The sequence below is a fragment of the Phalangium opilio genome, unplaced genomic scaffold, assembly GCF_054372755.1.
Source record: "Phalangium opilio isolate 3A_F unplaced genomic scaffold, DU_Popi_V2 ptg000056l_1, whole genome shotgun sequence".
NCBI classification, from domain to species: domain Eukaryota; kingdom Metazoa; phylum Arthropoda; class Arachnida; order Opiliones; family Phalangiidae; genus Phalangium; species Phalangium opilio.
Window position 1 is genome coordinate 4,479,213 of NW_028324175.1, and position 20,476 is coordinate 4,499,688.

Sequence of the window (20,476 nt, forward strand, 5' to 3'; positions counted from 1 at the left end):
CCACATTGACGACGTCTATACAAAATGCATTAGAACTCTATGCCTAGCTCTCAAAATATCCCGAAACATAAACTCGCCGCTATGTTTCAAAAAACTCTACCGAATATACTATTCGCGGCCTCGGTTTACGGCAACTGCAGCTACTCTCAAAAATGGAAGTTAGAACGAATCCAAAGAAAATTCATTTACTTATATAAATCAAGTTCATGTTACGAAACAATGCTAGATAAACTCAAGATGACACCATAAAGGATACACTTATTAAGAACGATATCTTGTTCCTCCAAAAATTGGTCACAAATAAGATAGATTGCCGCGAATTATTGAACCTAGTAAACTTCTGCATTCCCAACAAGGTAACTAGACTAACGAACTACAAACCTTTTAAACCTGATATATCGTCGACTCGACCCCTAAGCCGCATATTGGATAATTATAACAAATACGGCACTAAAGTGGAAATCTTCAGCAAGAAAAGACTCACTCTCCAAAAGATTGTTTTATAAAAATAATTTTTAAAACCATTATTATTAGATTTTTAATAGAAATGATTTAATTAACCATAGAAATTTTAATTCTTCTAAAATTTAAATTGCCATCCCCTTAACTTAATAGTGCCAAGCACTAACCGGTGTAAATCCCTGTAGGACATTAACATTGTACCGTTGATTTGCACAATAAACACTATTATTATTATTATTATTATCATGAATCAATCGTCTTATATACAATAAATTTCCAACAATAGTTGAAGAGGCATACGCTTGAATTCAAACGTCGACAATAGCTTTTTAGGAATAAAGTTTCTTAAAACGATTTAACAAGAATGAAGCTAAATTAAAGACAATTAAAATAATTAATATCATTTATATTTATATAGTTATTTAAGAAAAACCTCTTAATTTCGTCTCGATTCAGAGAGCTTTATTTTGGTTTCCCAACTTATTATAGGGAGTTTAGTGAGAACAAAAAAACATTTAAACAAATTTCAGAAGTTTTAAATTTTTCCTTACTTTATAATTTAAATACTAAATAAATCCTAAATTTTAAGTTTCTATTTCCACGATCGGTCGGTCAATGAAGTAAAAAAATTGGACCTAAGGTATTTCGTAAACTATATTAAGTAAAAACATGTTATTTGGCTATAAAAGTAGGCCTATTAAAACTATTAGTTAATGAAAATTCAGACTTCTACCTCTAACCAAAACGAATATACCAGGGCTTAAAAGAGCCTAAAATGCTATAAGAAAAGAGTAGTTGGAGTACTTTCTGCAAGTGCACAGAATGCTTAATTTGGCGAACCCACTGCTGTGCACCCAGATAGTTTCCCTCCCAATGAGTTGGTGAATCATTCTAGGGGCCCGACCATAATCTTTCCCGGGGCCCGCAACTTAGCTAAACGAGTGAGAGGGTGGGTAAGCTAAACGAGTGAGAGGATGGGTTAGCTAAACGAGTGAGAGAGCGGGTTAGCTAAACGGGTAAGAGGGTGGGTTAGCTAAACGAGTGAGAGCGGGTTAGCTAAACGAGTGAGAGGGTGGGTTAGCAAAACGAGTGAGAGGGTGGGTTAGCTAAACGAGTGAGAGAGCGGGTTAACTAAACGAGTAAGAGGGTGGGTTAGCTAAACGAGTGAGAGAGCGGGTTAGCTAAACGAGTGAGAGGGTGGGTTAGCAAAACGAGTGAGAGGGCGGGTTAGCTAAACGAAAGAGAGGGTGGGTTAGCTAAACGAGTGAGAGGGGGGCTTAGCAAAACGAGTGAGAGGGAGGGTTCTTCTATTAATTAGCTGCCATTTGATTATCATTGTTGTTCACATTTGGGTCCAGTGTTCAGTCACTACCTCCTTCAGTATTTAGGGTCAGGGTGTTTACATTTACCAGCGATTGTTCACATTTGGGGTCCTCTACGGGGATTGGGAAATATGATATTGTGCAAAATTTAAGAGAGTTAAAAAGCTGAAAACATAGCGAATTTTGTCTAAAGAATCATATTTCATATCCTGAAAGTTTCTGGTGTCTAACGTTAGCTCCACGGAAGTTATTCAAAGATTTGCAAAAAGTGTTCACAATTACCAGTACCAACCCTATAGTAACTTCCTCAATCGGTTAGTTTTAAACTTAACTAAACTACATCATTATTTGTAAAGTTATCATAAACTATAGTATCATGATAATATTAATTAAATTAAAGTATAATATTAATTAAATTAAAGTACAATATTAATTAAATTAAAGTACAATATTAATTAAATTAAAGTACAATATTAATTAAATTAAAGTACAATATTAATTAAATTAAAGTACAATATTAATTAAATTAAAGTACAATATTAATTAAATTAAAGTACAATATTAATTAAATTAAAGTACAATATTAATTAAATTAAAGTACAATATTAATTAAATTAAAGTATAATATTAATTAAATTAAAGTATAATATTAATTAAATTAAAGTATAATATTAATTAAATTAAAGTATAATATTAATTAAATTAAAGTATAATATTTATTAAATTAAAGTATAATATTGAATTGAATTGAAAAGTTGTTTAATGTGCATAAAAAGAATCATACAAAGATTCACGAGAATATACACTTAGTGAAAACATCATGGCAAAATCGCAAAAATATTACATATGGACAAGACGTTTAACTCGATAAATTAACAGTTTCATTATAAATTATGTATTTGCTTAATACTGACAGAGAATATGTCAAACTTTCCTTTTAGAAGATTGCAAGATCTTTGCATCCTGTTAATAGGTATTAGGCTTGAGCTGTTTACATAAAATGTATCAGGGTTGATTCGCAAAAGTCGGGGAACATTAAAATTTAATTTTTCTAGTAGGGACGGTATTGGCATAAAATTATGTAACAATTTGAAAACAAATTTGAAATCAGAGAGTAAACAGAGACTTTTTATAGTAGGGAGTCCAAGGAGATTAAGGATACCTTCATAGTTATAGTCTAAATTTTTAAGATAATTTCTAAAACAATACTCGACAAATTTTTTTTGAACTCCCTCTATTTTAGCGAGAAGGTAGGCGCTACAACCCCCCCAAGCAATCCAGCCAAATGTTAGTCTCGACCTGACCAGACTTAGAAATAGAAGCCGAAAATGCGAAAGAGAATGCAATTTCTTAGTTAATTTGTATGAAACCGTATTAATTAAATTAAAGTATAATATTAATTAAATTAAAGTATAATATTAATTAAATTAAAGTATAATATTAATTAAATTAAAGTATAATATTAATTAAATTAAAGTATAATATTAATTAAATTAAAGTATAATATTAATTAAATTAAAGTATAATATTAATTAAATTAAAGTATAATATTAATTAAATTAAAGTATAATATTAATTAAATTAAAGTATAATTCAATTCAATTCAATTCAATTAATGTTTAATATCTGCATAATAACATGCTTGCGCACTTTTTACAATTATACAGAGTAGTTATATTAGTTTTTATAATTTTCCTATGTCAGTCATTCAACAAAAACAAAAAGGTAAAATATCCAATTCTATAAATTTTCGTTATTTAGTAAAAGTTTTCGTCGCTTTTTATTATTATTAAGTCATTAATGCAATTTTTAATTCTCTTTTGAATTTCTGTTGGTTATTTTCAAATATATCTAGACGGTCGGCAATTTTGTTATAATGTCTTTGGGCTCTGGTTACAGGGTTCAGATTTGAATTAGTTTTTATGTAAAAGATTTCTTTGCATCTTGTTTTTAAGTTTGGTATTCTAAAGTGTATATTTTCGAACAGTTCCATACAGTCAACGCGGTTGTGAACTATTCTATATAAAAATATAATTTCTATATATTTAATTCTATTTTCAATGGTAAGTATATTTAATTTCCTTAGAGTTTCTATGTAATCAAGCTGACCCTGTGCTGCAAAATATATTTTAAGTTGTTTAACAAACTTTCTTTGTATGCGTTCGAGTTTTGTTATATTATAATTAGCAGTGCCTCCCCATACGAGAGCGCAGTATTCTAGTTTTGGTCTTACGATTGCCTTATATAGTTGAGTGAATACCTTTGCACTTCTAAGTTCCCTTGAAATTCTAAGAATACCATATAATTTTCTAAGTCCCTCAGAAATCGTTATGTCTATGTGTTCCCGGAAATACAGTTTCTTATCTAGCCATGTGCCTAGGTCTTTAGTTAGATTTGACCTATTTATTATGGTGTTATCTATTCTGCACTCGAAAGTAATAGGGTTGACCTTTCTAGTAAAAGACGCCACTATTGTTTTCAGGGCATTAAGGTTCATTTCATTAAGCAGACCCCATTGGTTAATTCTATTCAGTTCCTTTTGAAGTTCGATGCAATCTGATAGCTTTCCAACGTTTTTATAGGTTTTATTGTCGTCCGCGTAGGCTTTTATTTGTGCTTCTTTGGATCGTTTGTCATATAGGTCGTTAATGAAAATTGAGAATGGGCCCAGAGAGGACCCCTGTGGAACGCCTCTTAATGATTTGTAACTACTCGCTGTAAGAACGTTGTTTATCTTTATGATGTTCCATCTATTGGTTAGATAGCTTTCCATCCAACAAAGTAGCGGGCCGCCTATTCCGTGACTGGTCAACTTGGAAAGAAGAATCTTATGGTTCATACAATCAAAGGCCTTAGACAGATCCATAAATATGCAGTCCACTTGTTGCTGGTGTTCGATTAGTGGAGCTACGTACGTTAGTAGTGATGTTAAATTGGTAGCGGTTGATCTGGATTTACAAAAACCGTGTTGTTCGTTGGCAAGAATGGGTGAAAACCAGGCGCTTATGTATTTATGGATTATACTCTCAAAGAGTTTCGAAAAAACCGGTACCAGTGAAATCGGACGATAATTGTTTATGTCATCTTTAGGACCTTTTTTATGTATCGGTATTATGACTGAGGTTTTCCATGCTGCTGGATATGTTCCGTTTGATAGTGAGAGATTGAAAATATGTAGTAACAGTGGAGCAAACACATCCTGACAGCCCTTGATTATAAATGCAGGTATTTCGTCTAATCCGGTTGATTTTTTATTTTTCAGCTTCCTGATGCCTTCTATGACGTCCTGAGTGGTGATTTGAAGTTGGCTAAAGGTTCCGTGGTTTGTGGCATTCGTTTCCTCACGTAAGGGTTTATGTATTGTCGTTGTTCCTTTAGGGTTACTACCAATGGCTTTGAAATGTGTACAGAATATTTCCGCTAGTACTTTATTCGACGTTGCATATGTCCCGTCGTTTTTTGAGAGAATAAGGGCCTCCTTTTCTTTCGGTTTTAATCTATTATTAACGTATGTCCATAGTTTGTCTGGTTTTTCTTTCAGGTCGGCCACAACTAACGAGGTGAAATGTAAGCGGTCTATTTTTAGAAGTCTTTGAGATTCCCTTCTGTTATTTCTGTAGAACTCGAGATCTTCCGGTTTTTTTGTGCGCTTATATTTTTTGTGGAAATATAGTTTTCTCCCTAGACATTGGCGTAACTCTTTCGAGAACCATAATGGGTATCTATGAATTATTTTGCCCGCTTTTGGTACATTTTGATTTATTACTTCCTGAACAGTTTTCTGCAGAATGTCTACTGCCTTGTCTGGTACTTTTGTTTGGAGTAAGTCTGTCCAGTCTCTGGTCCTGAGAGAGTTATATAGTTGTTTGTAATCACCTTTGCTATAATTACGCCGTTTTCGGTCATCTGAAAGGTTTTGTCTTATGTCTTCCCAGCTAAGCGATATTAGAAGAGGTGGGTGATAGACGTCGACGGGTAGCAGATGCATATTGTCCATGGTAACAGATATGTCGTCGATGTTGGTAAGTACTAAATCCAGAGTATTGCCGGATTGGTTCTTAAGTGTATTTTTCTGTTTCAGATTTAGTGCGCATGTGAGGTCAAAGATAATTTCAGCTTTTGGTTTCACCATACTATTACAATCATGGGAAGTTAGACGTTCCCAATCAGCTCGCGGTAGGTTAAAGTCACCAAGGATTAGGTGTGTGCCGTCATAGAGTTGAAGTCGTTCACTTATTTTTTGGATGTAATGTCCGTACTCTTCGACCTTACAGTTTGGAGGGAAATAGTGATTACCAAGTAATATGTTTCGGCCTTTGGTCGTGATTATCTCAATCCAAACGCACTCGCTGGTGAGCTCTAGGTCAGATCTCCGTATGGCTTTAAGGAGTCGCTTTGCGATGATCATTGAACCTCCACCGCGGATACTATGTCCGGAGTTTTGTGGTCGGTCGGATCTAAATGCCACCATATTTTCTGGTATAAAATCAGCGTTAAAATGGGTTTCATTAAGATAGGTTTCTGTTAAACAGATGATGTCCGAGTCACAGTTGACTAGTGCTAGATGGAGGTCTTCTAGTTTGGTGCGGAGACCCCTCACGTTTTGGTAGCGTATGTTTAGTGAGTGCTTGTGGTCATGCATTTTGGTCGTTTTTGCCATAATTATCCGAGACACTGTGGTAAGTAGTAAACGTCTTCCCTTTCCTTACTTCTCGTTTGTAGATAAGTCCTTACTCAGGCTATTGTCTCTGTTTATTGTGGCCGTGACTTTTGGTACGCTACCATTTGGAGATGGCGGAGTGTCTATCCGTGTGGTTTCGTCCAGGACACTATCCCTAACCTCATCGTATTTGCGATTGTGCCTGAGCCATCCTCTGTAGACTGAGTAAACTGAGTTTTCTGGCCAAGATTCAGGGTTATCAAGTTTTTCAAACTCTGTGTCTCCCAGAGCCACGTGATAGGACGCGTAAGCAGGGGATCTGGTTTTCAGTCTAGTCACCACAACTGTTTGAAGAGTATGTTCTTTTTGTAACCAGCTTTTGAAGTCTGTCGTTGATAGACTTGGATCTATACGAGAGACAAAATAGGCCTTTTTCCTTATAATTTTTGTGTTTTCTGGTAGAAGCGCCCGGATTGTGGTTGAGTTGTTCTTTCCTACCCCGTGGGGCTTGACTTTATTGTGTTGCTTACTTTGATTTGTTTGTCGGCTTTTAGTATTAGAAAAAACTTTATCCCTTCTACTTGTACTGCCGTTCCCAGTATTATTCTGTACCATGTCACTATAGGTGCACATTGGTGATGTGTTCTCTATTGATCTATTTGCAATTTTGTTATAGCTTTCTGTCAGAATACTTAACTGGCCAGTGACTATAGAGTTTTGTAATTTTAGTTCGTTTAGCTCTTCGGTGATTGGAGTGAGGTCTATTGGGGACATCGATGCTGTAGTAATAGTGCTCGAGTTATGTAAAAGAATGTTGGTTTGAGTTTTCAAGTCCTTAATGTCTTTTTGTATGGATGCCATTACTTTGTCATGATTAATGTCCTGATGCGATTTTATTGTCTTTGTGTCAACTTTAAGAGACAAATTTTGACTTTTTATGTCCTCTAATTCTGATTTTACAGAGCCAATTTCATCTAATAACATATTCATCAAACTCTTAAGTTGATCAAACACTGACTTATTATCCCTAGATATTCCTTCCTCACTAAAGTATTCATTTAACATTTTTGGTAATTCGTTCATGAGGGAGTCTATAATACTGTCAAGTTTATTTTTATTTGCTGTTTTAGGTTCCTTTTTCTTTATGTGATGCTCAATGTCTCTAACCGCAGCGGACCGTTCTTCAATTTTATTTTCCTTTAGGGTTTTAGATTGGCTCAGCGGTATGTTGTTGGTTGATTGGCTAGGATTTGAAGTAAGAGATAATAGGGCATCTTCAGAATGGCTCTTTCTTTTGCAACCATGACAAAGATGTTTGGAATTAATTCCATTATATATTAAGGTGATTTCATCCTCACTTATAAGATTTAAGCATTTGGTGTGGCTCTTCACTTTACATTCCTTACAGGGAATTGCTTTTTGACTACCAAACACGCTTTCTTCACAGATTGGACATGGGTCTTTAGCGGGCGGCATTGTACTATTTTCAGAGTTGTGTTTTGAGAATATTGACAAGTACAGAGGATATGTTAATAGCCAGATAGTAGTGTTAGTCTTCTGCTAGTACTTATTTAAAAACCCGGCAAACTTCTTTTCCTATTTCCAGGTGTGGATCGTTCTCAGGACAGCGACGAAGCGCGACGTGAGATTGCGGCGAACAGACCCGTGAAATGGGCCTTGGTCACAGTTAGAGAATCTTTAACGCGTCCTTCGTTTCCAATCCTAACTTAACTTAACTTAATCTTCGTCCATTTATTATTTGTTACAACTCATTTAAAATAGAATATAAATTAATAAAAATTAAAATTTATTGTCAACTTTACTAAGCCTTAGTCAGGTTGAGAACGTTTCACCGTCGAGCCAAGGCTTAACGGGAGCTAGAATCCGTGCGACTCACTCGTCCGAAATTAAATTAAATTAAAGTATAATATTAATTAAATTAAAGTATAATATTAATTAAATTAAAGTATAATATTAATTAAATTAAAGTACAATATTAATTAAATTAAAGTACAATATTAATTAAATTAAAGTAAAATATTAATTAAATTAAAGTATAATATTAATTAAATTAAAGTACAATATTAATTAAATTAAAGTAAAATATTAATTAAATTAAAGTATAATATTAATTAAATTAAAGTACAATATTAATTAAATTAAAGTACAATATTAATTAAATTAAAGTACAATATTAATTAAATTAAAGTATAATATTAATTAAATTAAAGTATAATATTAATTAAATTAAAGTATAATATTAATTAAATTAAAGTATAATATTAATTAAATTAAAGTATAATATTAATTAAATTAAAGTATAATATTAACTAGCTTTTAACCCGCGGCGTCGCTCGCGTGTAATAAGAACTCGGCGTTGCCCGTCAGCCCGTCGGGACAGTTTTCATTACTTTTCATGCGGACATTATTCCATATAGAAGGGTTTTTAAATTTTAGGCCACCAATTTAACAGATGGCAACAAATCGAATCCGAAAGACCATTCAGCCCGTCTATAGGTTAAAGGAAACCATTGTACTAAATATTTGTGAAATCGGTTGAAACGCGCGGACTTTATTGCAAGGAGAATATTTTCTTACATTTCTGGGCGCCATTTTAAAAGATGGCGACAAATCGAACCCGAAAGACTATTTAGCCCGTCTTAAGGTTAAAGTAAACCAGTGTATTAAATATTTGCGAAATCGCCTGAAACGCGCGTACTTTATTGCAAAGAGAATATTTTTTACATTTCTGGGCGCCATTTTTTAAGATGGCGGCGGTTGGAAAAATCTTTCTTAGTACGCGCCTACTACTTATGAGTAACGTTCCTGCAAAGTTTCAGCCTTCTAGGGCAAGCGGTTTGGGCTGGGCGTTGATTATCAGTCAGTCTGTCAGTCAGTCAGTCAGGACTTTGATTTATATAGATATAGATTTAATTAAAGTATAATATTAATTTAATTAAAGTATAATATTAATTTAATTAAAGTATAATATTAATTAAATTGATTTTTACATTGTTTTGAGATTCATTTTAACATCATTTGTATAAATTCTTTATAACATCATTTGTATAAATTCTTTATAACATCATTTGTATAAATTCTTTATAACATCATTTGTATAAATTCTTTATAACATCATTTGTATAAATTCTTTATAACATCATTTGTATAAATTCTTTATAACATCATTTGTATAAATTGTATAATAATTGTCAATTACCATAAGTCCATGTGTGCTTTATCTAATACAATTCCGTTTTTTTTTCATTTGACTATACTGTTCGGAATGTGCATGATCTCGTGTGTGTAAAAACATTTTTCAATGCACAATAAACAACACTTTCAATTCAATTCAATTCAATTCAATAATATTAATTAAATTAAAGTATGATATTAATTAAATTAAAGTATAATATTAATTAAATTAAAGTATAATATTAATTAAATTAAAGTATAATATTAATTAAATTAAAGTATAATATTAATTAAATTAAAGTATAATATTAATTAAATTAAAGTATAATATTAATTAAATTAAAGTATAATATTAATTAAATTAAAGTATAATATATAAAGTATATATAAAGTATATAAAATACCGCTTCCAGTAGTGGGTTTATAGTACTCCTTGTTTGTGTAAGATTAGTGTAGCTGTAGAGCGTAATCATGGTAAACACTTGAAAATATATATTTTCAATAAAAACACCGCTCCCACTAGTGGATTTATACTCCTTGTTTGTGTAAGATTAGTGTAGGTGTAGAGAGTAATCATTATAAACGCTTAAAAATATATTTTCAAAAAATATTTTGGTGCTAAGATTGCTTTAGGAAAATCCAAACGGCTAGGTATTGGTAAAAAAGACATGTGTAAGCTATTTGTAGATGAGATAATGTTTTACATGTTTTAAATGAGGCTAAAACTTCCTCTATTGTGTCTAAAAAAGTGTTGGCAATGTATATTTTTTAAATATGACAGCATTGCGGTTGATATGATAGCGCCCTATTTGCGAAAAAAACCTTTTTTTAACAGTTGAATCACTCTTTGATGATAGAATTTCAAAGGCAGAAGTTAAACGTTAAATTTGCTCGATTAATTTTGTTCGGAAAATAATATATTTAAGCGCTACGTATTACTGAAGGAGATTGATTTTGTCAATCTTTGTGAGTATTTAACTGTTTAATAATTATTTTGGTTAAGTGGGAGCCTAGCTTATGTGTGATTGGGTTGTGGCTTCCATGTTTTGGGGACATTTGCTTTTTGTGTGGCGAGGTATGATTCAGCTTTGATATGGACAAATGTTACAAATCATACTGGTAGACTAAGAATACGGTTGAGGTATAGCGAGAGAGTAGAGTTTCCACAGCAATTGAGAGATATTGAAAAGGCTTGAACAATTGACTATTTTAAAATTGAATTCCTGCACTTGCAAAGAATTAAAAAAAGCGATAGATGCATATATTTAGGTTGTTTAAGGGGTAGTGATAGTCATCTCCACTCGGAGAGGTAATATTTTGGCTTTCCCAACTTGTTAATTCCTGAGTTTAATCTTTCCTTTGTTCACTGAATGAACACCCAGAGAATATTTTTCCTTTCCCTTTAATTTTTCAGATGTTGTTCTATGCGTAATTCCGCAATACCCAAAGATTAAGACAATGATTACCAGCAGGTCCTTGCTTGAAATGTGGCCAATTCCTTTAACAAGCCAGGCATGTTTAGTGATATTTAACGCAACCTCTTAACAGTTCTGTTTATAAACTCTTATACCTCTGTTGTTGTCCGTTATTTGTTTACAAAATAAATAATAATAACTTTATTATTTTCTTGGCAAGGACAATTTTAACTTAACTATGGATAAAGTGAACGTTGCTTATGATAGTGCTGTTAAAAATGTATTTATGTTAACATAAATGTTAGGTAGAACTTCAGTTGTATAAAAAAATTCACATTAGGAGAAACGTGTTGGTGGATTTTTAATACTCAATCCTGGAAATCCAATGGGTCGAATATATAGTGAAGAGCTGTTACGTGAAATCATGGATTTTTGTGCCAAGTATGAAATGTATAATTTTACTTCTCTCAGTGTCAATAAGGAAACCGCGCGAAAAATGTTGTAAATATTTGATTGTAGTTGACAAAAAAAACTTTTGTAATTTCTGTATTTAAAAAGTTTCATTTGTTGTGTTCCCAACACAAAATGTGGCTGACAAATAACAGTGCAATAATTTCCCTGTCAAGTATTTAGAAACTGTGGATTCAGTTCAGTGTGCCTTTTGTTTCGCTTATTTTAGTGAAATTTTGCCTTTTTTATTAAAAAAAATCTGATTGTGTACTTTGTTAATGACAACACAAAAGTCGAAACTATGCTTGATTGATCTTACGTGTAATTTACTAATTTTATTATTTGTATTTAATTAGGAATAGTTTGCATTTGATAGTAGATGAAATCTACGCTAATAGCATTCACCACAACAAAAAAAAATTTAAAAGCATTCTTAGCTTTCAAAACATTCCCGATCCAAATAGAACCCATTTTCTTTATGGAATAAGCAAGGTCAAACCCTATAATTTGCCAAATCTTCGCGAGAAATAATTATAGTAATTAATATTACTATCAATTTCTTCCGCTACTTTTGAACAGGATTTTGGGCTGACTAAATTTCACCTTGGTTTTGTTCATACTTACAATAAAGGAATTCTAAATGCATGGTCGGCAATTAATCCTTGTCAGGCGCCGTCTTTTCCTATTATGGTTACTACAGCTAGGATTCTAGAAGATTTATCTTGGTGCGAAACATTCTTCAGAGAATCTTCATCGCGACTGTCAGATGCCTACGATTTTATTAGCGGAAGATTGACAGATATGAACATTGAGCATGTAAAATCTGAAGCTGGGTTCTTTATATGGGCCAATTTGAATAAAGTAAGCAATTATCGTGAAGTGACGGTGGAGCTATCTCAGTTGTGACGTCAGTGCCTTTGTAAAACGTAACGGGCTTAACTTTGCCAGTGGGCGGCCATGTTGGTGGTATGGCTTTGGTTCTATGGCCAAATAGCGTGGGTGACGTCACACTAAGGCTTCTGAGATAGCTTTATTAGGGTGTCAAAAATTTATAAGCAAGGATTATAATAGTAATTTTCGTCTTCTCTTAAATATTGTTTTAATTGACTTTATGTATTGTTAATTTATAGTTTTGCCAACCCCTGCTTGATGATGAATCAGAAAATGTTTTGTTTCAAGCTATCATAGATGAGTGTCAAATATTTATCTCTGCCGGTGTTAATTTCGAAAGCGATGAAAAAGGATGGTTTAGGATTCTTTTTACTAAACCAATGGACGAACTTAAGGAAGGTAATGTATATGACATATTGGCCTAAAATTTGTTTTACGATGATAAATTTTGACCTATTTATCATAGGCCTGGCTAGACTGGAAATATTTTTTAATCATAAAACCAGGAATTAATGATGTTAACATTTTAATTCGAAAATAATTAACTGTTTACAGTAGAAAGACTTTTTTTTTAAATAATTCATAACAAATGACTTAGAACCGGATTTTGTTTTGTTTTTTAAGAATCAGCAAATCATACAAACTAAAAGTTGTTCTTTTACAATTTGTAAAGCATTTTGTATATCTTTAAAAAATTCAAGATAATGATGAAGATTATGAAGCATTAACAATGTACTACCAAGCATTTCTAATGTAATTAATAAGTGATTGATATAAGCTTTTGTGAACCTTTTACAGGTGTAACATTCGCAACCTTCTAAAATAGGGGTAAAATCTTCCTTAAACTTTTCCTCTTCTAGGCATATTTCTTTTGTTTCGCTTAAAATCAACTGACTTTGCCTGTAGCTTAAAAACAAGGGTAGACCCGCGTTCAGTTACCAAATATGGGTAAGAAGAATCAAACATATCAATTCCCGCCATGACGCATTTTAATATAAATTCAGGGTCAAATGGTCCATGCATAATCCTTGGTTTATTCTCGGGTAAGTAAGAAATAACCTCTTCTAACAATTCTTTAATATCTTCAAACTGCATTGCCATTGTTGTGAAAACCTTCTATTACAAACCCATCTACGGGTCTCAAAGCGGTTTCAGTGGCGGAATATTTTCTAGCATCTCTCTGATAACCGCCTTGAATTACCCCAAATATTGCGGATTTTTTAAGGATTTTACTTTCATTGTGTATTTTTAAACATTGGTCTAACATTTCGATTGAGCGGCTAACGGAATGGCTAACTCTCTTATTAGATGATTCTTTTGAAGTATCACTATCAGTTAGGCATTGATAAATGTGGGGTTGGTAGCTTTCTTGTAATTTCATGAATCTGTCTATATTAACCTGGATCCTTCCACCGTTATTCCTTATGGAGATACCCTTTTTAACATTGAATCCTGATTGGGTTTCTTTAGCTGGGTCTTGGACTGGAATGTATATTAAGTTATCTGACGTACCCCCCACAAAAGGGCCAATTCCTTTTCCATAATTCTTAATAGATTCTTCAAAATCTATTATGTTGGGTAAAGGCATTTGTACTGGCAGTTTTTCTCTGGCAATTTCTCAAGGACATTGTAAGTAATGTGAGGGACACTACCAGATTCAGTGTAAACGAAGCACATGGGTGTTTTTAATTCAATTTTACGTTCATCTTTTATCTCCATTTCAATTTTACCCAGTCTACTCCTTGCTGGTCCATTTTGCTTCAAAACAAATTTCATTGTGTTTGGTAACTACCAATAAATTACATTAACGTTAACTCCGTGGTAATTTTAGAAACAATGCTTTAAATAACAAATACTTACAAGTTTTAATAGTTCTACGTAGAATAACTTAAAGGTAGTTTTCATGTAGTTATCAGAAAAACAACGGAGCGTTTTTCTTTGTGGTCGCCCGAGAGTGCTCCGAGATCGCTCCATATTTTCGTGATACGTCATCGCTCTAGCTCGGAGGACCGAATGTAGTTGCTCCCAATGAAAGATAAAAGTTTTTTCAGAGCGGTTTTGTGACGTCATCAGGCGCTCCATTTTGGTCGCTCCGTCTCTAGAGTCGGAGCGGTTGGGATCATATCCGGGAGCAAACCGGGAGGGAGCGACTGGGTCAATGTAAGACGCGCCTCCGTCTCGGAGCAGCTCGTTTTTTCCATTGAAAGACGATTTTTTTTTTCGGAGCGCTCCGGGAGCGCTCGGATCACCTCAAAGAAAAACGCTATTAGAGTGGCGCCTTAAGCCGTTAAGCGTCACTATATTTTTGTATAGTGCGAATTTTTCCCGGAGTGGCGTCTCGAGCGCCACTGCATCTTATTTTTTATGTACGCGATAAAAAGGCGCGGACTGGCGGCCTGGCCGAGCTAAGTTAGTTGACTGAACTTGACCCGCGAGTCTCGCGACAATAGAATTGTGTTTGTTATTAAGCCATTCACCATGGATTATAATTTGGTAAATATGTTTTAAATCAGTCATGGACCATAAGTCCTTTAAACGGGAACCTGGGAACGTCTTAGTCTATTTTCTAGTTTAAATTCTTTGTGAGTCGTGAAATTAGGCCCCCTTTCATACGTTTAAATTTTAAAGGGATAGAACCAATCTTTTCCGACTAGTATTAGATGGCGGCAGTTTTAGGTAGAAAAATGCGCCTAAAATTATGTGTGATACAAAAAATCGGCACTAAAAACGGTTAAAATTAAGTAAAGTACGTTAGATATTTTGAAATTCAAACCAACCGCGAAATACCGGCTATCTTGTTTTCCCCATTGTGACGTCGTAATGGGGACCTTGTTTCCTTTTTTCATTGGTTGTTTGGAAATAGGAGAATGTAGGGAACCCACCTTCACTGGGAAGCGACGCATATTTGAGAAGACCTTTCTAAACATAATTTTGATTTTTCATGTTTATTATCCTTTGTTCTCTTAACTCTTGGTTACGTTGTAGAGTAAGGATGATAGCGATTTGTCAAAATTGTTACAGGTAATGTCCAAAACCCCACATTTTTACGCTATTTTGGCAAAGGCTTAGGTTCCATGTATTATGTATATATAGTTTACAGGAATGGAGTATTCCTACCATTAACACAAGGAGACCAAGCGACTTAGTGTGTAAAATCGTCTGTTATTTTACACTCCAAGTTGCCTGGTCTCCTTGTGTAAATGGTATGAATCCTCCTTGCGTGTAAACTATGTATAATAATGGTATGGCTTTATTTTAGCCTAATGGCCCTAGTCTAGGCTTTAACATAAGTATAATATTAATTAAATTAAAGTATAATATTAATTAAATTAAAGTATAATATTAACTAGCTTTTAACCCGCGGCGTCGCTCGCGTGTAATAAGAACTCGGCGTTGCCCGTCAGCCCGTCGGGACAGTTTTCATTACTTTTCATGCGGACATTATTCCATATAGAAGGGTTTTTAAATTTTAGGCCACCAATTTAACAGATGGCAACAAATCGAATCCGAAAGACCATTCAGCCCGTCTATAGGTTAAAGGAAACCATTGTACTAAATATTTGTGAAATCGGTTGAAACGCGCGGACTTTATTGCAAGGAGAATATTTTCTTACATTTCTGGGCGCCATTTTAAAAGATGGCGACAAATCGAACCCGAAAGACTATTTAGCCCGTCTTAAGGTTAAAGTAAACCAGTGTATTAAATATTTGCGAAATCGCCTGAAACGCGCGTACTTTATTGCAAAGAGAATATTTTTTACATTTCTGGGCGCCATTTTTTAAGATGGCGGCGGTTGGAAAAATCTTTCTTAGTACGCGCCTACTACTTATGAGTAACGTTCCTGCAAAGTTTCAGCCTTCTAGGGCAAGCGGTTTGGGCTGGGCGTTGATTATCAGTCAGTCTGTCAGTCAGTCAGTCAGGACTTTGATTTATATAGATATAGATTTAATTAAAGTATAATATTAATTTAATTAAAGTATAATATTAATTTAATTAAAGTATAATATTAATTAAATTGATTTTTACATTGTTTTGAGATTCATTTTAACATCATTTGTATAAATTCTTTATAACATCATTTGTATAAATTCTTTATAACATCATTTGTATAAATTCTTTATAACATCATTTGTATAAATTCTTTATAACATCATTTGTATAAATTCTTTATAACATCATTTGTATAAATTCTTTATAACATCATTTGTATAAATTGTATAATAATTGTCAATTACCATAAGTCCATGTGTGCTTTATCTAATACAATTCCGTTTTTTTTTCATTTGACTATACTGTTCGGAATGTGCATGATCTCGTGTGTGTAAAAACATTTTTCAATGCACAATAAACAACACTTTCAATTCAATTCAATTCAATTCAATAATATTAATTAAATTAAAGTATGATATTAATTAAATTAAAGTATAATATTAATTAAATTAAAGTATAATATTAATTAAATTAAAGTATAATATTAATTAAATTAAAGTATAATATTAATTAAATTAAAGTATAATATTAATTAAATTAAAGTATAATATTAATTAAATTAAAGTATAATATTAATTAAATTAAAGTATAATATATAAAGTATATATAAAGTATATAAAATACCGCTTCCAGTAGTGGGTTTATAGTACTCCTTGTTTGTGTAAGATTAGTGTAGCTGTAGAGCGTAATCATGGTAAACACTTGAAAATATATATTTTCAATAAAAACACCGCTCCCACTAGTGGATTTATACTCCTTGTTTGTGTAAGATTAGTGTAGGTGTAGAGAGTAATCATTATAAACGCTTAAAAATATATTTTCAAAAAATATTTTGGTGCTAAGATTGCTTTAGGAAAATCCAAACGGCTAGGTATTGGTAAAAAAGACATGTGTAAGCTATTTGTAGATGAGATAATGTTTTACATGTTTTAAATGAGGCTAAAACTTCCTCTATTGTGTCTAAAAAAGTGTTGGCAATGTATATTTTTTAAATATGACAGCATTGCGGTTGATATGATAGCGCCCTATTTGCGAAAAAAACCTTTTTTTAACAGTTGAATCACTCTTTGATGATAGAATTTCAAAGGCAGAAGTTAAACGTTAAATTTGCTCGATTAATTTTGTTCGGAAAATAATATATTTAAGCGCTACGTATTACTGAAGGAGATTGATTTTGTCAATCTTTGTGAGTATTTAACTGTTTAATAATTATTTTGGTTAAGTGGGAGCCTAGCTTATGTGTGATTGGGTTGTGGCTTCCATGTTTTGGGGACATTTGCTTTTTGTGTGGCGAGGTATGATTCAGCTTTGATATGGACAAATGTTACAAATCATACTGGTAGACTAAGAATACGGTTGAGGTATAGCGAGAGAGTAGAGTTTCCACAGCAATTGAGAGATATTGAAAAGGCTTGAACAATTGACTATTTTAAAATTGAATTCCTGCACTTGCAAAGAATTAAAAAAAGCGATAGATGCATATATTTAGGTTGTTTAAGGGGTAGTGATAGTCATCTCCACTCGGAGAGGTAATATTTTGGCTTTCCCAACTTGTTAATTCCTGAGTTTAATCTTTCCTTTGTTCACTGAATGAACACCCAGAGAATATTTTTCCTTTCCCTTTAATTTTTCAGATGTTGTTCTATGCGTAATTCCGCAATACCCAAAGATTAAGACAATGATTACCAGCAGGTCCTTGCTTGAAATGTGGCCAATTCCTTTAACAAGCCAGGCATGTTTAGTGATATTTAACGCAACCTCTTAACAGTTCTGTTTATAAACTCTTATACCTCTGTTGTTGTCCGTTATTTGTTTACAAAATAAATAATAATAACTTTATTATTTTCTTGGCAAGGACAATTTTAACTTAACTATGGATAAAGTGAACGTTGCTTATGATAGTGCTGTTAAAAATGTATTTATGTTAACATAAATGTTAGGTAGAACTTCAGTTGTATAAAAAAATTCACATTAGGAGAAACGTGTTGGTGGATTTTTAATACTCAATCCTGGAAATCCAATGGGTCGAATATATAGTGAAGAGCTGTTACGTGAAATCATGGATTTTTGTGCCAAGTATGAAATGTATAATTTTACTTCTCTCAGTGTCAATAAGGAAACCGCGCGAAAAATGTTGTAAATATTTGATTGTAGTTGACAAAAAAAACTTTTGTAATTTCTGTATTTAAAAAGTTTCATTTGTTGTGTTCCCAACACAAAATGTGGCTGACAAATAACAGTGCAATAATTTCCCTGTCAAGTATTTAGAAACTGTGGATTCAGTTCAGTGTGCCTTTTGTTTCGCTTATTTTAGTGAAATTTTGCCTTTTTTATTAAAAAAAATCTGATTGTGTACTTTGTTAATGACAACACAAAAGTCGAAACTATGCTTGATTGATCTTACGTGTAATTTACTAATTTTATTATTTGTATTTAATTAGGAATAGTTTGCATTTGATAGTAGATGAAATCTACGCTAATAGCATTCACCACAACAAAAAAAAATTTAAAAGCATTCTTAGCTTTCAAAACATTCCCGATCCAAATAGAACCCATTTTCTTTATGGAATAAGCAAGGTCAAACCCTATAATTTGCCAAATCTTCGCGAGAAATAATTATAGTAATTAATATTACTATCAATTTCTTCCGCTACTTTTGAACAGGATTTTGGGCTGACTAAATTTCACCTTGGTTTTGTTCATACTTACAATAAAGGAATTCTAAATGCATGGTCGGCAATTAATCCTTGTCAGGCGCCGTCTTTTCCTATTATGGTTACTACAGCTAGGATTCTAGAAGATTTATCTTGGTGCGAAACATTCTTCAGAGAATCTTCATCGCGACTGTCAGATGCCTACGATTTTATTAGCGGAAGATTGACAGATATGAACATTGAGCATGTAAAATCTGAAGCTGGGTTCTTTATATGGGCCAATTTGAATAAAGTAAGCAATTATCGTGAAGTGACGGTGGAGCTATCTCAGTTGTGACGTCAGTGCCTTTGTAAAACGTAACGGGCTTAACTTTGCCAGTGGGCGGCCATGTTGGTGGTATGGCTTTGGTTCTATGGCCAAATAGCGTGGGTGACGTCACACTAAGGCTTCTGAGATAGCTTTATTAGGGTGTCAAAAATTTATAAGCAAGGATTATAATAGTAATTTTCGTCTTCTCTTAAATATTGTTTTAATTGACTTTATGTATTGTTAATTTATAGTTTTGCCAACCCCTGCTTGATGATGAATCAGAAAATGTTTTGTTTCAAGCTATCATAGATGAGTGTCAAATATTTATCTCTGCCGGTGTTAATTTCGAAAGCGATGAAAAAGGATGGTTTAGGATTCTTTTTACTAAACCAATGGACGAACTTAAGGAAGGTAATGTATATGACATATTGGCCTAAAATTTGTTTTACGATGATAAATTTTGACCTATTTATCATAGGCCTGGCTAGACTGGAAATATTTTTTAATCATAAAACCAGGAATTAATGATGTTAACATTTTAATTCGAAAATAATTAACTGTTTACAGTAGAAAGACTTTTTTTTTAAATAATTCATAACAAATGACTTAGAACCGGATTTTGTTTTGTTTTTTAAGAATCAGCAAATCATACAAACTAAAAGTTGTTCTTTTACAATTTGTAAAGCATTTTGTATATCTTTAAAAAATTCAAGATAATGATGAAGATTATGAAGCATTAACAATGTACTACCAAGCATTTCTAATGTAATTAATAAGTGATTGATATAAGCTTTTGTGAACCTTTTACAGGTGTAACATTCGCAACCTTCTAAAATAGGGGTAAAATCTTCCTTAAACTTTTCCTCTTCTAGGCATATTTCTTTTGTTTCGCTTAAAATCAACTGACTTTGCCTGTAGCTTAAAAACAAGGGTAGACCCGCGTTCAGTTACCAAATATGGGTAAGAAGAATCAAACATATCAATTCCCGCCATGACGCATTTTAATATAAATTCAGGGTCAAATGGTCCATGCATAATCCTTGGTTTATTCTCGGGTAAGTAAGAAATAACCTCTTCTAACAATTCTTTAATATCTTCAAACTGCATTGCCATTGTTGTGAAAACC

At 32.9% G+C, this 20,476-nt stretch overlaps 2 protein-coding genes, 1 long non-coding RNA gene and 2 pseudogenes across 11 annotated transcripts; 3 read left to right on the forward strand and 2 right to left on the reverse strand.

Moving 5' to 3' along the window:
- Positions 1-3,881: 3,881 nt before the first annotated feature.
- On the forward strand, positions 3,882-8,344 carry LOC149668090 (uncharacterized). 9 transcript variants are annotated; one of them, XR_016368126.1, is made up of 7 exons: positions 3,882-5,502; positions 5,562-5,606; positions 5,720-5,806; positions 5,866-5,960; positions 6,059-6,263; positions 6,317-6,799; positions 8,051-8,344. It is a non-coding gene; the product is annotated as an uncharacterized LOC149668090 (long non-coding RNA). The 9 variants fall into 9 exon arrangements; XR_016368130.1 differs by having other exon boundaries at positions 3,882-5,129; XR_016368125.1 differs by having other exon boundaries at positions 5,562-5,806.
- Positions 8,345-10,181: 1,837 nt separating this feature from the next.
- On the forward strand, positions 10,182-12,990 carry LOC149668091 (uncharacterized). Its single transcript, XM_089841288.1, has 3 exons — positions 10,182-11,495; positions 11,861-12,365; positions 12,635-12,990. The coding sequence occupies exons 2-3, from the start codon at positions 12,192-12,194 to the stop codon at positions 12,818-12,820; spliced, it is 360 nt and encodes a 119-aa protein (XP_089697414.1). The 5' UTR covers positions 10,182-11,495; positions 11,861-12,191; the 3' UTR covers positions 12,821-12,990.
- A 31-nt stretch (positions 12,991-13,021) lies between these two features.
- On the reverse strand, positions 13,022-13,496 carry LOC149668092 (queuine tRNA-ribosyltransferase accessory subunit 2 pseudogene; annotated as a pseudogene).
- Positions 13,497-17,148: 3,652 nt separating this feature from the next.
- Positions 17,149-19,957, forward strand: LOC149668093 (uncharacterized). Its single transcript, XM_089841290.1, has 3 exons — positions 17,149-18,462; positions 18,828-19,332; positions 19,602-19,957. The coding sequence occupies exons 2-3, from the start codon at positions 19,159-19,161 to the stop codon at positions 19,785-19,787; spliced, it is 360 nt and encodes a 119-aa protein (XP_089697416.1). The 5' UTR covers positions 17,149-18,462; positions 18,828-19,158; the 3' UTR covers positions 19,788-19,957.
- A 31-nt stretch (positions 19,958-19,988) lies between these two features.
- LOC149668094 (queuine tRNA-ribosyltransferase accessory subunit 2 pseudogene) lies at positions 19,989-20,463 on the reverse strand (annotated as a pseudogene).
- Positions 20,464-20,476: the final 13 nt, after the last annotated feature.